General features: G+C 36.9%; 1 protein-coding gene across 1 annotated transcript; it reads left to right on the top strand.

Annotated features, from left to right (window-relative positions):
* Positions 1–74: 74 nt before the first annotated feature.
* On the top strand, positions 75–15,549 carry araf (A-Raf proto-oncogene, serine/threonine kinase). Its single transcript, XM_073839989.1, has 16 exons — positions 75–123; positions 2,411–2,623; positions 3,134–3,237; positions 3,317–3,419; positions 4,751–4,905; positions 4,984–5,082; positions 5,176–5,320; positions 5,760–5,784; positions 5,953–6,080; positions 6,167–6,369; positions 6,532–6,708; positions 9,346–9,392; positions 9,717–9,835; positions 9,982–10,113; positions 11,295–11,429; positions 11,523–15,549. Exons 2-16 carry the CDS (start codon positions 2,516–2,518, stop codon positions 11,661–11,663), a joined length of 1,821 nt encoding a protein of 606 aa, XP_073696090.1. The 5' UTR covers positions 75–123; positions 2,411–2,515; the 3' UTR covers positions 11,664–15,549.
* Positions 15,550–15,598: the final 49 nt, after the last annotated feature.

Here is a 15,598-nt window from a genome sequence, read left to right as displayed (position 1 = left end):
CCAATCAGTTCGTCGCTTCACAGATCTCGACCAATTAGACCGCGAGATTTCGTTGTTCCGCTTTCCCTGAAATTCTTTGCTGATCCGACTTGAGACTGAGAGAATTCAAGATGGCTGTCTCAGGTGAGTATTTACTCTGGAGCAAAAAATGCTAAGCGAGTGTCGCGAACGAGCTGCGTAGTTTGCAGAAATATTACTCGCAGGTATAAGTCGCGTTGATTCATTCCGCCGCGACTGAAAAATTAAGATTAAGACTTGTTTTTCAACTTTTAGACAGCATTAGCAACACTAGCTAGCTAGCAGCTAGTCGTCTAATCCCTTTCCGCCTCATGAAAACACCATTCCCTCCTTCAGCACGAAAAAGGCACCTGACAGGACTTAAGGATTTATATTTAGCTAATATGCTTTTATACTTCAGTCATAATATTGATTAATGTCTTGATAAACTGAGCAAGTTAGGAGTGCATGGCCTATGTTGTAGTAAAAGAGCAAAGCAGAGCAAATGACCAGGCACATCACTCTTAGCTAAACCCAGCCAGCTCATCTTCACTGCAGGCTGCTGCACATTTCTGTGGTTACAATTTCAGGAGGGGAGGTGTTTGTGTAAAACATCTTTATCTTTCTCTGCCCTGCGTTTATACTGCCGAGCTGTTGGGGTGTTGCTTTGCCTTTCAAAATGCATTTGAAACAAGTATTGATCACAGACAGAGGACTTGTTTGGAAATCTGATATGGATTCTTTGCAATTGTAATTATATATATATTTGTAATAAGGATGTTGTTGATGTTTCTGAACGAATGTGTATACATATTTATATCAAGGTCATGGGTGTTTCTAAAAGAATATATATATATATATATATATAGCTATGTGTGTGTGAATGGTTGCCATCTGTTTTCTGGCTTGTAAAAGCTGCATTTAAACTGTATTCAGTGGGGGATGCAGAATCTCTTTGGTTATTTATTACATGCTTGCTGTAGTGTAACTGTACAACACAAGTGAAGTTTTGCACGATGGTGCAACTGCAGTGGTTTCCAGTGTACACAATACTTGTGGTTTAAGGTTGCGAAGACTGTATACTGCAGTAAATATCATAAAACGTTCAATCTGAAGTACTTGTTCCTACATGTCTGGATTAAAAGGCTTAATTTCAGAGTTTGATAGCCTTAAGACTTATATTATAGTCTGTAATTATAGAACAAAATGTTAAAAGGAGTTTGAACGACATCGGATATCTTTATTTGGGTCATTTCCTTCTACATCTGTTTCATATTGGTTTTATTACACTAAACGACCAGTGTAGGAGAGAAGATTTTTTTCAGGCACTGTCAGGCTCCTCCAACATATGGTTCTAAGTTATCAGTTTGCTTTTTCTGGACGCAGTGTAATTTCAAATGGCCACGCCTGCAGTGTTTTTGTGCTGAATTTTAAATTGGAAATTTTATTGGCTAATGGCTACCAAGAGTGAACTTATGATAAAGCATTTATACAAAAAGCAGCAGGAAGACAAGACATTGACAGAGACATTAAAGGATTTGTTCACTTCCAGAATAAAAGCTGATAATTTACTGACCCCATTTCATCCAAGTTCTTCAGTTGAAAAGAAAACTTTACAGGGTATATCTCCATAAAGTGGACTTCAATGAGAGCCAATGGGTTGAAGGTCCAAATTGCAGTTTCAGTACAGCTTCAAAGGACTCTACACGATCCCACCCAAGGAATAAGGGTCTTATCTAGCGAAACGATCAGCCATTTTCTAAAAATAACAATAAAAAAGGTTTATATACTTTTTAACCGCAAATGCACGTTTTGCACTAGCTTAACCTCACGCATTACGTAATCATGCAGTGTGACGTAGTTGGAAGTATAGACCCAGTGTTTACAAAGCAAACATGCAAAGAAAGTCAAATGCCCAGCCCTACCTTTTTGAACCAAAGTACAACATCCAGTGTGATTACGCGATGCATGAAGACGCACATGTGCATCACAGAGTTAGTGCAAGATGTGCATTTTTGCTTAAAAAGTAGATACATTTTTATTGTTTTGCTAGATAAGACCCTTTTCCTCAGCTGGGATTGTGTAGAGCCCTTTGAATCTGCATTGAAACTGCAATTTGGACTTTCAACCCATTGAGCACCATTGAAGTCCACTATATGGAGAACAAAACCTGGAATGTTTTCCTCAAAAATCTTGAATTCTTTTCGACTGAAGAAAAAAGACATGAACATCTTGGATAACATGGAGGCAAGTAAATTATCAGGACATTTTAATTCTGGAAGTGAACTAATCCTTTACCTGCAAACAACATTTTTCCTGATCGGATCTGTTTAATGGGTTTGTTTTTATGTCAACGTAGGTGTGAGGGAGGTTTTTATTTATATATGTACTGAAACGCTGTTTTCCACCCCAGGCTCCAGATGAGGGCTTCTTCCTGCTTTGCCCTGGTGTGTAACTCTTTCTTACGGCCCACTGAGTGTCAGTGCTGCCAGTCCCTCACTGCCCCTTAGGAGACATCATGTCCAACACATCCTCCTGTTCCTCCTCGGGGGAAACCAGCCCAGATGATACACCCCGAGGTGGGGGCACCATTCGTGTCTACCTCCCCAACAAGCAGCGGACAGTGGTGAGGGTTCATTTATTGGAATCTGATTTGTTTAAAATGCCTTTTATTGTTGTTAGTAAAGATATGGAATAGCTAATATGGGACCCTGGACCACAAAACCAATCATAAGGGTCAATTTTTATATTTTATACATAATTTGAAAGCTGAATAAATAAGCATATTTGAAATGTGAAATCTGAGGGTGCAAAAAAAAAAACCTAAATATTGAGAAAATCACCTTTAAAGTTGTCTTAGCAATGCATATTACTAATCAAAAATTAAGTTTTAATATATTTGAAAATGTACAAAATATCTTCATGGACCATGATCTTTACTTAATATTCTAATGATTTTTGGCATTAAAGAAAAATGTATAATTTTGACCCACACAATGTATTTTTGGCTATTGCTACAAATATACCCTTGCTGCTTAAGACCTTGTGGTCCAGGGTCACATATAGCCTGTATATGTTTACATTGTTTGTGTGTGTGTAATCTTATGTTGATAGCGCTATGTGACCATGTTTTCAGGTAAATGTTCGGCCTGGGCAAACTGTCTATGATAGTCTAGATAAAGCTCTGAAAGTCAGAGGCCTAAGCCAGGATTGCTGTGCTGTCTTTCGCCTTCTTGAAGGGTATGTGTCTCTAATAATTTGGCTCTTAAAATGACAAATTATCCTTAGGTTTATACTTATTTGTTGTTCTCTTGATCAGCCGGAAGAGACTTACAGAATGGGACACTGACATCACACCCCTCGTAGGGGAAGAGCTTCTGGTAGAAGTGCTGGATGATGTTCCTCTTACCATGCACAACTTCGTAAGTGTACTTGCACAACAGATTCCGAGTCAGCAAAGTTAGGTTCTCATTTTAGGCCCTCATAGGGTTTTTTTATACTGTGTACTGGAAAATATGTAAGGTAAATGCAACAAATAATCTCTGGAAAATCTATGTGGGATGATTATGATGAGCAAGTACAGATTATTGGAACACAGATCATGAGTTGTGTCCAGCAATTCTACTGAACTTCTAAAGCTTTGATTAAATTGGTAGCACTTTACACTGTTTAAATTTGTAGCATTAGAAAATCATTACTTATAATGAACTGAAAATGAATACTAAAAATAATGCTTTCTATGCTTATTTTATGTATTTTATTTTGCACTACAGCATTGACGTTCTAATTAAATTTTTTGTTCATTTTTAAGTTAATTTCTAGTTTGAGGTTAACATTTGTTTATGCTAAAGCATGAATTGTAGGCTTTATGTTCTGTACATTATGATCAAACATGAATTAACAAGTTTACATACACTTGATTCTTAATATTGTTACTTAATGTTGTTACTTGAATGATCCACAACTGTTTTTTTTAGTAATGCTTGTTCATGAGTCCTGAACTTTTAAACTGCCAGCTGTTTTATTGGAAAAATCCCACAAATTCTTTGATTTTTCAGCATTTTTGTGTATTTGAACCCTTGATTTTGAGACCAATCTTTTCACACCGAGCACATCTGAGAGTCTCATATGCAACTATCACAGAAGGTTCAAATGCTCACTGATGCTCCAGAAGGAAAAACAATGCATTAAGAGCCAGGGGTGTAAACTTTTGAACAGAATGAAGATGTGTACAATTTTCTTATTTTGCCTAAATATCATATTATTTCATTTACTACTGCCCTTCAGAAGCTACAGAAGATACTTGCATGTTTCCCAGAAGACAAAATAAGTTACATTTACCCTGATCTTCAAATTCAAAAAGTTTTCAGCCCTGGCTCTTAATGCATTGTGTTTCCTTCTGAAGCATCAGTGAGTGTTTGAACCTTCTGTAACAGTTGCATATGAGTCCGTCAGTTGTCCTCAGTGTGAAAAGATGGAACTCAAAATAATATAGTCATTATATGTAAACATCTTTCATATGAAATATCTTATTCAGGTCAGTACTACTAAATAGAAAAATATTATGCCATTTTGCAAAAATAATGAACATTTTGCAGATTCTTCCAGGCGCTACTCCCTGAGTAAAAGCATTAATTACAAACACTATACCGGCCTTAGTCTTTGGAACCATAGTCTGTATTATTAAATCAACATTAACTTCTAAGTCACCAAATCAGCATCACTCCTAAATGTCACGCTCTTGTTTTCACAGGTACGTAAAACATTCTTTAAATTAGCTTACTGTGACTTCTGCCACAAGTTCTTGTTCAATGGCTTCAGGTGTCAGACATGTGGGTATAAATTTCACCAGCACTGCAGCAGTAAAGTCCCTACAGTATGTGTGGATATGGACACCGTCACAAAACGGTATGTTCGGAAAGAAAATTCTGTTTATGTTTGCTCATCCTCATTTTCCTCACTCACATGGTGTTTTGTTGCTCTCAGGTGTGGTCCTAATACAGAAGACTGCCCTTCGATATTGATATATCCGGCCACCAATTCCATATCACAGAGTAACATTACCTTATCTGCAGATTCTCTTGGGTACACTCTTAACTTCACCTATAAATACATGTATCTGTTGATCCACAAAGGAAAATGTAGCACTAGCTGACATGTACTCTTTCTCGTTTTTAGAGGAGAACAGCTGTCTCCCACATCAGGCTTCTGTGTGTTCATGCGAGGAGAGGATGGTCAGTCTCTCCAGAGGCATCGCTCCACCTCAACCCCCAACGTCCACATGGTCAGCTCGCTGGAGCCTGGCGCTGCTGGCCTCTTGGAGGTTAGAGACTGGGCTAGAGGCTCATCAAGTCCACATACATTTGTCTCATTTTTTGTTCCAAAGAAACAGTTCACCCACAAATGAAAGTCAACCCCATTGCTCCAAAATTTTCTTTTTTCTGTCGAACCCAATAATGACAACAATGACAGAAATTAAATGACCAGCATTAAAAAAAAATTGTATAGAAAAGAGCAGCATCACTTCTGCTTTTGTGTTCCATAGAAGAAAGGAAGTCATGCAGATTTGAAATGGCAAGAGGGGGAGTAAATGCATTTTTGGATGAACTGTCCCTGTACTAGAGTATTAGCTTGGCTTGATACCAAATGTTAAGATATGTTACTTCACAGAATATGACGGTGGAGGTTCTGCATGCCTCCTTGATCATCTCTCCTCCATTGCATGTATTTATTCATTATTCATTTTTTCCACTCTCATTCAGGAGCCATTCAAAATCAGCACAATGGGTGAGTTTTTGTGTTTGTTTACTTTCTTTTGCTTTCACTTTTTATCCCACAAACCCACATTACACTACATACATGTTTGTTTCTTATCCATCTCTGATTACAATAAAACAAATCATTATACCACTTCGTGTGTGTGAACTGGCATTCATATTCTAGTATTGTCCATAGGGCAAGAGTCCTCTCCCAAGCCTTCCACTAGCCCACCCCACCTAGGGTCACCAGGAAGAAGACCCCCCAAATCCCCTTCTGAGCCCAAGGAACGAAAGCAATCCTCATCTGATGATAAAAAGAAAGTGGTGAGTGTGTGTCCTGTTTGATAGAAACTGACTTGGCAACAACCAGATTTTCTTAAAAAACAATTTTTGTTTGTGTTTTTTGTTAGCACCGGGGAGGTTACAGAGACTCCAGTTACTACTGGGAGGTGCACTCACGGGAGGTGTCCATGTTAAAGAGGATTGGAGCAGGTTCTTTTGGGACTGTCTATAAAGGCAAGTGGCATGGAGACGTGGCTATCAAGATTCTTAAAGTGACAGAGCCCACACCGGAGCAGCTCCAGGCCTTTAAAAATGAGATGCAGGTTTTACGGTGAGTCATCTGCGCTATCATAGCTCTAAATTCTTCACAGTTCTCATTAGTGTTGCTTTACTGCATTAGTAATATCATCTGCTGCTGTAATCGGCTAATCTCTAGTTCAAAGAGATGTCGTCTTCTGTTCAGTATGACTAATTTGAGTCTCTTGCTCCTCAGAAAAACACGCCACGTCAACATTCTGCTGTTCATGGGCTTCATGACGAAGCCTAATTTTGCCATTATCACACAGTGGTGTGAAGGCAGCAGCCTCTACCGCCACCTGCATGTTACTGAGACCAAGTTTGACACCATGCGCCGTATCGATGTTGCTCGCCAGACCGCACAGGGCATGGAGTAAGTTTTTAATATATTTTTTTCCCTTCATATTGACAACTTGGGATGGCTGCTATCCTACATATAGCATATTTGCTGTGCCAATTACAGTTGAGTCCAGTAGTTTACATACACCTTGCAGAATCTGCAAAATGTTAATTATTTGACCAAAATAAGAGGGATCATACAAAATGCGTGTTATTTATTTATTTATTTAAAGACATTTACATGTATTCCACAAGAGAAAATAATACATGTATCTGTTGATCCCCAATTTATAAAAATGACCTGTTCAAAAGTTTACATACACTTGATTCTTAACACTTATTCTTAATCCTCATTTTTCTGAAAAACGGTGAACATTTTAACTGTACAGGACAAACAAAAGACTCAACAACTTTCACTAAACAAAAAAAACTTTTATAAATTTAACTATTATTCTCTCTTATGGACTATGTAAACATCTTTTATGTGAAATGTCTTATTCAGGTCAGTACTAAATAAAAAATAACATGCAGTTTGTATGGTCCTTCTTATTTTGATAAAATAATTAAAGGAACACTCCACTTTTTTTGGAAATAGGCTCATTCTCCAACTCCCCCAAGTTAATAAGTTGAGTTTTACCGTTTTGAAATCCATTCAGCCGTTCTCCTGTTCTGGCAACATCACTTTTAGCATAGCTTAGCATAGATCATTGAATCCTATTAGACCAATAGCATCGCGTTCAAAAATGACCAACGAGTTTAGATATTTGTCCTATTTAAAACTTGACTCTTCTGTAGTTATATCGTGTACTAAGACCGGTGGAAATGCAAAGCTGTGAGTTTCTAGGCTGATAAGATTAGGAACTACACTTCCATTCCGGCGTAATAGTCAAGGAAGTTTGCTGCCGTAATATGGCTGAAGCAGGCGGAGTATTATCAGAAATGAGTTCCCAGCTAGTTTATCATTTGCACATGTGCTGCGTGGTATTACTGCTCCTGCTTCAGCCTTATTACGGCAGCAAACTTCCTTGACTATTACGCCAGAATGTGAGTGTAGTTCCTAATCTTATCAGCCTAGAAACTCGCAGCTTTGCATTTCCACCGGTCTTAGTACACGATATAACTACAGAAGAGTCAAGTTTTAAATGGGACAAATATGGAAACTCGTTGGTCATTTTTGAACGTGATGCTATTGGTCTAATAGGATTCAATGATCTATGCTAAGCTATGCTAAAAGTGATATCGCCAGAACAGGAGAACGGCTGAATGGATTTCAAAACGGTAAAAATCAACTTATTAACTCGGGGGGGGGGAGTTGGAGAATGAGCCTATTTCCAAAAAAAGTAGAGTGTTCCTTTAACATTTTGCAGATTCTGCAAGGTGTATGTAAACGTTTGACTTAAACTATATGATGTTAATATAACAAAACTTTGTTAAATGTTATTGTTCTACTGTTTGAAAGTTTGACGTAAGAAAATAATACTTTTAATCAGCAAGGATGCATAAAATTGATCAAAAGTGACATTGAAGACATTTGTTACAGAAGATTTCCATTTCAAATGAGTGCTATCATGGTTTCCACAAAAATATTAAGCTGCTCCACTGTTGACCACATTGATAATAAAAATAAATGTTTTTTTGAGTGAAAAATCAGTATATTAAAAGGATTTCTGAAGGATCATGTGACACTGAAGACTGGAGTAATAGCTGCTGAAGATTCAGCTTTTACATCACAAAAATAAATCACATTTGACAACATATTCAAATAGAAAATTGTAATGCTATAATAAATGCAAACTTGCTGAATATAAGATAATACTTTTGAAAACATTAAAGATCATACCGATCCCAAATGTTTTAACAGTAGTGTATGTTTTTCAAAGGGGCATAATTTCCCTGAAACACTCCGGCTGACCAATCAGCTAATGTGAATAAATATGTGACCCTGGACTACAAAACCAGTCATAAGGGTCATTTTTTTGGAAATTGAGATTTATACAATATCTAAAAGGCTAAATAAATCAGCTTACCATTGATGTATGGTTTGTTAGAATAGAATAATAGTTGATCGAGATACAACTATTTAAAAATCTGGAATCTGAGGATGCAAAAAATTTTAAATATTAAGAAAATCACCTTTAAAGTTGTCCAAATGATGTTCTTAGCAATGCATATTACTAATCACAGATTAAGTTTTGATATATTTATGGTGGGAAATTTACAAAATATCTTCATGGAACATGATCTTTACTTAATATCCAAATGATTTTTGGCATAAAAGAAAAATGTATAATTTTGACAAATATACCGGTGCTACTTATGACTGGTTTTGTGGTCCAGGGTCACATATGATCAGTACATGCACCCTGAATAAGTAATAGTGGTACATGGTTTGTAATTTGGATTTGTGATACAGAATACCTGTAACTTAAAAAAAAATCATGTTGACGAGTTGCTCACACCAGACAATGGTGCACCTAATGGCACTCTTTGTTTAGCTCAGAGTCACAAGGACCCATTTATATGGGAAATTCATATGATAATCCACCAGTGTTATATGATTGTACTGCCTAGTAATAATGCTTGGACTTACAGAGGATAGATGAAGTATAGAAACTTAATTTCATTTAAATCTCAATTTTGTACTCAATTTGCTACTTTTCTTTCCTAACAGTTATCTTCACGCCAAGAATATCATTCATCGGGACTTGAAATCTAATAGTATCCTTTCCATAATGTATTAGCAGTGCTCTTGTCTGTATTGTGAGAGATATCTATTGCAGGATAGATCAGATTTAACTAATTTGCTGCCAGTAGATGGCATCATAGTTGCATCTTCGTGTCCTAGATTGCTAAGCTGCTTTGTTTGAAATTGTAAATAATTGAACAAATAAATAAGTAAATAAATAAAAGAACTGTTTGATTTACTAAGATTATTACTAAAATAAGACTAAGGTTGATGCATTGCTATAATAATGCTAATGCATTCTCTCTAGTGATGTTGTAATCATTCAATGTTTGCATAATCCTGAGCTCATGTGTCAGATATCTTCCTGCACGAAGGCTGGACGGTAAAGATCGGTGACTTTGGGCTGGCCACAGTAAAGTCTCGCTGGAGTGGCTCTCAGCAGGTCGAACAGCCCAGTGGCTCCATCCTGTGGATGGTGAGTAATAATCACCCAGATCAATACCTCATTGCATTAAATTATTAAAGGATCTAGTGGCTTACCACTTATGTGAAGTAGTTTTATGCTGAGTTTATTGTTGAGAAGTAAATATGTACAGCTTGTTTAACTCTGCTGTTTTTCAGGCCCCTGAGGTGATCAGAATGCAAGACACTAACCCATACACCTTCCAGTCAGATGTATATGGATATGGAGTGGTGCTCTACGAACTGATGTCTGGGACTTTGCCTTATTCCAATATCAACAACCGCGATCAGGTCAGACATTTGCCACTAGGACTGTCATTAACGATCATTTAGTTATTCGAATAATCGGTCAATTATTTTGATGATTAATCAGATAATATAATCATTTGTTTTAGGTAATTAAAATGGGCCTAAGCAAACAGTAGCTTTTTAAATGACTTAAATAAATAAATAAATAACTAAATAATATTTATATTTAGTTATATTATATTATATTATATTTAGTTATATATTATAGCAATGAATCATATGGTTCTTTTAAACAAAATTGTTAAAATACATAATGTGTTATAGAACTAATGTACATCCTCACAATTGTTTTTACACCTTACTGTGTAATCGAATAATTGTTTAACATTTGATTAAGCAACATTTTATTATTATGTTTACCTAATCTTTAATATCTGGCCATTACTTTATGAGAGAAATGCTACAGCCACTGTAATTTCTTGAATATGTGGACATCAAAACGTATAAACTCAGAGCGAGGGTTTAAACTTTTGAAATGGCGACGAATTGATAAGCATATTAGGAAAGATAATGATGGATTCTCCTGTGTTTGCATAGGTTTATAAATTATTTACCCTAAAATCTGATAAAAATAACGTTCCCAGATTAACATTATAATAAACCCAAACTCACAGCAATATGCAGAGATGAAGTTTGAGACGCTTCACACATGTAAATGATAAGAGTTTGTGTGGAGCACCATTTACTGTGAACAGAGCGCATGTAAATAATCAAAGCACATATATTAAACCTGCATTGCATATATTTATTTAATTAAATAATACCATTTGTGAAATTACAATGGCATTATGCTTTATTACGATTTTTAAGTGGGTTTAATATCTCATGCGGCCTTGGAAAACGGTCTAATAATACATTTCATGGATACTAGTCCTTTGAATACGTAACTTCTGGTATTTTGCCGGTTTACTCGACACATGCAAAATGTAACATTGTAGTTTCAAAGTTTGATTGATTGTCTTTTTCAGCCCAGAAACCTTATTTGCAAGCTGTATGACCTTTTGAATGAACTATGCTCAGCTCAAATTAACAATTGTCGTCATTTACTGTCATCATTTACTCAACCACATGTATGACTTTCTTCCTTGGAGCACAGAAGAGGAAGTTTGTCAGAACAAACTATGAAATGCCATTTTTGATTTTCGGATGTTCTCTTCCTGTAGATTATTTTCATGGTGGGTCGTGGGTACTTGTCTCCAGACCTCAGTAAATTATACAGTAACTGCCCTAAATCAATGAAGAGGCTCATCATCGACTGTCTGAAATTCAAACGTGATGAACGGCCTCTCTTCCCACAGGTGAGGATAAACCAGATTCCTTCTCTGCTTTCCAGCACTCTTATGTCAAACTAAGCCAGCAGCCTCTCATGTTTCATCCCTGCTGTTTTTCAGATCTTGGTGGGCATCGAGCAGGTCCAGGATCTGTTGCCAAAAATCGAACGGAGTGCCTCTGAGCCCTCTCTACACCGTGCTGTACACGCCGAGGATCTGAACCCGCTTCTCCTTCACACCACACGCCTCATGCCTCTGTGAGACCGCCGGAGACCATCCGCTCCTCTCCCGAATGCCGTGCAGCATCATTCCCAGCATGGAATCCCGAGTTCCTCTCATTATTCCACACATTCCTGAGAGCACCCTAATTACTTCATAGTCAAACACACACATCATCCAATTTATCTACTCGTTCACACTTTCCTCTTTTCCGTTCCAGCTGCTTCTCCGTAAAGCTGCCTCTAGAGAATGTCAGATTCTATCTGGACCAGCTGCTTTCTAAAACAGAAGCAGGAAACAAACCGTGCTCTCTTACTACACCTATTGGATTCTGAAATCCAAGCATCATATCAGCAGTGTATCAGCACAATCTTAATAACCTCCTTTTTTGAGGTATTGTGTTATAGTTGCTTTCACGTTATCTTTTTTTACTTTGAGATCAAAGTAGTGTTTTACTTTAGAACAAAAAAATTGCATGGAGATCTTCTTTTCTCCCTATTCTCCTTGCTTGAACCTCATTGGCCAACAATAGCACAATGTTGATGACTTTATTCATCTACATCAGTCACAAAGACTCTCTGTTCACAGATTGGTTTGCAGTCAGTTGATTATAAAGTTCATGATCATACGCCCATTGGCATCTTTTTAAATTCCGTTATTTTTCAAATGGAAAATATTGCTTAACTTCTAACTGGCGTCAGATTTGGTTGGATCTACATGTGACTTGTGCCCTTAATAATTGTGCTGTTCATTTGTGGTGTTTTCAAAAAAAGGCCTCTGATTTGGCTTAACCTTTGGGCTTCTTTTGTATGTTGGTCAGCTTTAAATCGTGTAGCTTAAAGGAAACCCTGGGTATTAAGACTGGTATGGCTTAATATAATATAAATGATGTCTCATACTAAAATATGTAGTAGAAAACCTGTAAAGGATTTATTTGGACTATAGGGGGCACCATTATTTTGATTACATAGAACGGTTGCACTTGGTGAGCTACTGGCACTATCTGTTGCTATTTCAGAATACTTGGAATACAACTTGGAAAATACAGATACAATGCCACATTGTGTGGCTTTTCTTTGTAAGGGCAACAAGAGATGTGATCTACACTCTTAAAAATAAAGGTGCTTTAAAAGGTTCTTCACACTGATGCCATAGAAGAACCATTTTTCAACCATCTCTTTCTTACCCTTTTATAATCTGAAGAACCTTCTTTCGCCACAATGAACCTTTTGTGGAACAGATGTTAAAGGTTCTTTATGGAACCATTTAAACAAAAAAGGTTCTTCTATGGCATTGTGAAGCACCTTTATTTTTAAGAGTGTAAGTCTTCACTGCTTTTCTAGTGATAAGAGAAGAATAGAATGCGAAGATGCCTGTGGAAGAATAAAACTTCCTAAAGACCTGCGTCTGTGTTCTCTCCACTTTAGCCCTGATGCGTTTTGAGGCTTTTAGTAGACCGCAGTGACTGAAAGAGTTTACAAAGGATGTAAACATGTCAACGCTTGTCTTGACACTGCAGCCACTGAAGGAGTTTCTCTGAGCGAATTTCACTCGAGTTGGACTCTTTGTGGGAAAAATCAATAGTAAAGCATTTGTTTTAAGCCTATGCTCATATCATCACCACCTGAAAGCCCTTTCAGTAGCTGTGGTCATTGTAACAGTATATTATTTTCCAAGTTTTGTTGCAGTAGAAATAGCGTAGCTCAGTGCCACTGTGTGCAACCATTTTACATAATCAAAAAAATTGCGCCCCCAAAATATGTAATTAAATAATGTAAATCGTTCATGGGTTTTCCACTACATACTATATTAAGCTATACAAGTCTTAATACCCAGGGTTTTCTTTAATGAAATTAGTAAAATGGCACATCCTGTTTGTATCCTCAAAGCAGTGGTGCACTTCCTGAAGTGATGGTGAAGGAAAAATGTAGGTTTTTCTTTCATTGCTTTGAAATGAGTACATTTCTAGATTTATAAACGAATGATTGTTCGTCTTAAAACGTCACAAGCTAAACTAAAATGGCATGTGATGACCATAAGCAAGACTGGTAAACTAGTACTGACACTTCGTCCTGGTCTGACTTGTGAACTAATGCATTGTGGGTGGTGTTAACCGGTTGCCCGTGCTGTTGGACGTTCATGCAGTAGTTCGCACTCAGTTATACTAAAGTGATTTTGTTCACAGCTCTGCATTCAGCAATAGTTTTGGAGAGTGTTGATTCGTTTTGCATCTTCAAGTGTCATTTTTGGAGTGTCTGAGAACAGTTTCCTTAAATGGCAGCAGCTTTAAAGTGGCATTCCGGTTGACGCCTTCAAGCAGTTTGCAAAGAAAATACACTTCTTAAATAAGGCTGCTAACTTTAGACCCCGCTGCTGACCCCTGGTTAGTCGACTAGTTTTAGTGTTGAGTGCTATGATCAAACTAAAGATGCTCTTTCACATGAGAGCAGGAAGAACAGAAACTTTGTAGCCTTTTTTTCAGATCAAAGTTGTGGCAGCACAGGGTGAGAGAGTGCTTCTGGATGTCGTGTTCTTCTTTCAGTTGGTTTGTTTTATTCCTTAAACTCGAAAGCATGTCTTTGCAAAACAGTCGTGCTGTTTAATAGCAATATAAAAGATCCTTTTCCTCCCATTCAGCTGGTTTCAATAGGACTGACTGAAACCTACAATGATGGGGCCTTATGTGATCTACATTTTCCATCTGTCCTTTTAATGGAGTCTTAATATATGTAACTTATTGATTCATAACTGACACTTGTACTAAAGGCAGAGCTTTGGTTCTTATCTAGCAATATTTGAATGGGGCTGGGTCCCCCATTGAGCTGTACTCATTCCAAATACGATGCCTATGGAAGACTCACTAGACGATTCTGTGTCTTTTTGTTCACGAAAGATGGTTTCACTTCCCCTCAGTGACTATTAGAAATGATTATGTTGTATTTTCAGACAAACCTGGCTGTCTTTATATATTTCTGTTTTATTACACACTTCTGGACTCTTGTAGAATGATGATGTGGTACTCCAAGTTCAGAATTTTCCAAGAAACCAGTGGTAATAATATTGTTCAGTACAAAAGGAGGAGTTATCAGGCATTTGTAGATGGCACTATATGCTCTTCTCTGTTCATAACGGTTGAGAAAGCAAGACTATCAGTTTATTTTTGTATAGATTGGGATGCACAGCTAGTTCTATTGAGATTGATGATACATTTAAAGCTATTAATGAATTATGTGGCTTTAAAACAACAGTCAAGAAACGTCTATAGAGTTAGACTCTGGTTTAGGAACTGTTTTTCCCACCAATTTTCCAGCCTTACTTGTTATATGAGAAACCAGTAACTACTTCTGCCAACTTTGGATATTTGCAGCATTGCCTTAACGGCTTTAACGTCCCACTGGATACATGTGGGACAAATCGTTTTTTCCCCTTTGTATCTTTGTAAGCACCTCATTTGTTCAAAGCACACTTTTAAAGTTTCCATTAAGCCCAAAATAAGATAATCAGTATATGAGATTCAGTTTCTGCTTTTGCACAAGGGCACGAATGCAAAAGGGTGAAACTTTAGATCGGTAAACAGGCCACCATTTTTCAGAACAGAAAATATAACGAAAGATCAATTTTGTTTAAAAAGATTAGTTTTGCATATTTTAGGTGAACTGCAATAATGCGTGTATAGTTGAAGAGGTCTTAAGGGGTGTTTGCGAAAAATGGTGTATTCTGCCGTGTACAGTTACTTTGTTTTTGTTTGTTTTTTTAAAGAAAAGATTACTTTAAATTGTATTTGTTTCTATTTTTTGTGTGATGGTTCAAAAAGAACAAAATTATTTTAAAACATGTAAAGGAAATCTTAGTATTTTTTAGTTTTTTTTGGGTCTTAAATATTGTGGAGACAGGATTTTGTTCTAAAAATAAAACAGTTGAATTCTGATGTTTAGTTTTGTGACGTCTTTTTTAACACACATTTCATCTTTCATGAA

The sequence above is a fragment of the Garra rufa genome, chromosome 5 (genome assembly GCF_049309525.1).
Source record: "Garra rufa chromosome 5, GarRuf1.0, whole genome shotgun sequence".
NCBI lineage: Eukaryota > Metazoa > Chordata > Actinopteri > Cypriniformes > Cyprinidae > Garra > Garra rufa.
This window is presented reverse-complemented; position numbering and strand designations above follow the sequence as displayed.

Bases quoted from the DNA above. Each gene is read 5' to 3' on its own strand.
- araf (XM_073839989.1), top strand. From the start codon at position 2,516: ATGTCCAACACATCCTCCTGTTCCTCCTCGGGGGAAACCAGCCCAGAT. The intron at 2,624-3,133 runs GTGAGGGTTCAT...CCATGTTTTCAG, and splicing joins CCAACAAGCAGCGGACAGTG to GTAAATGTTCGGCCTGGGCA. The intron at 9,836-9,981 runs GTGAGTAATAAT...GCTGTTTTTCAG, and splicing joins GTGGCTCCATCCTGTGGATG to GCCCCTGAGGTGATCAGAAT.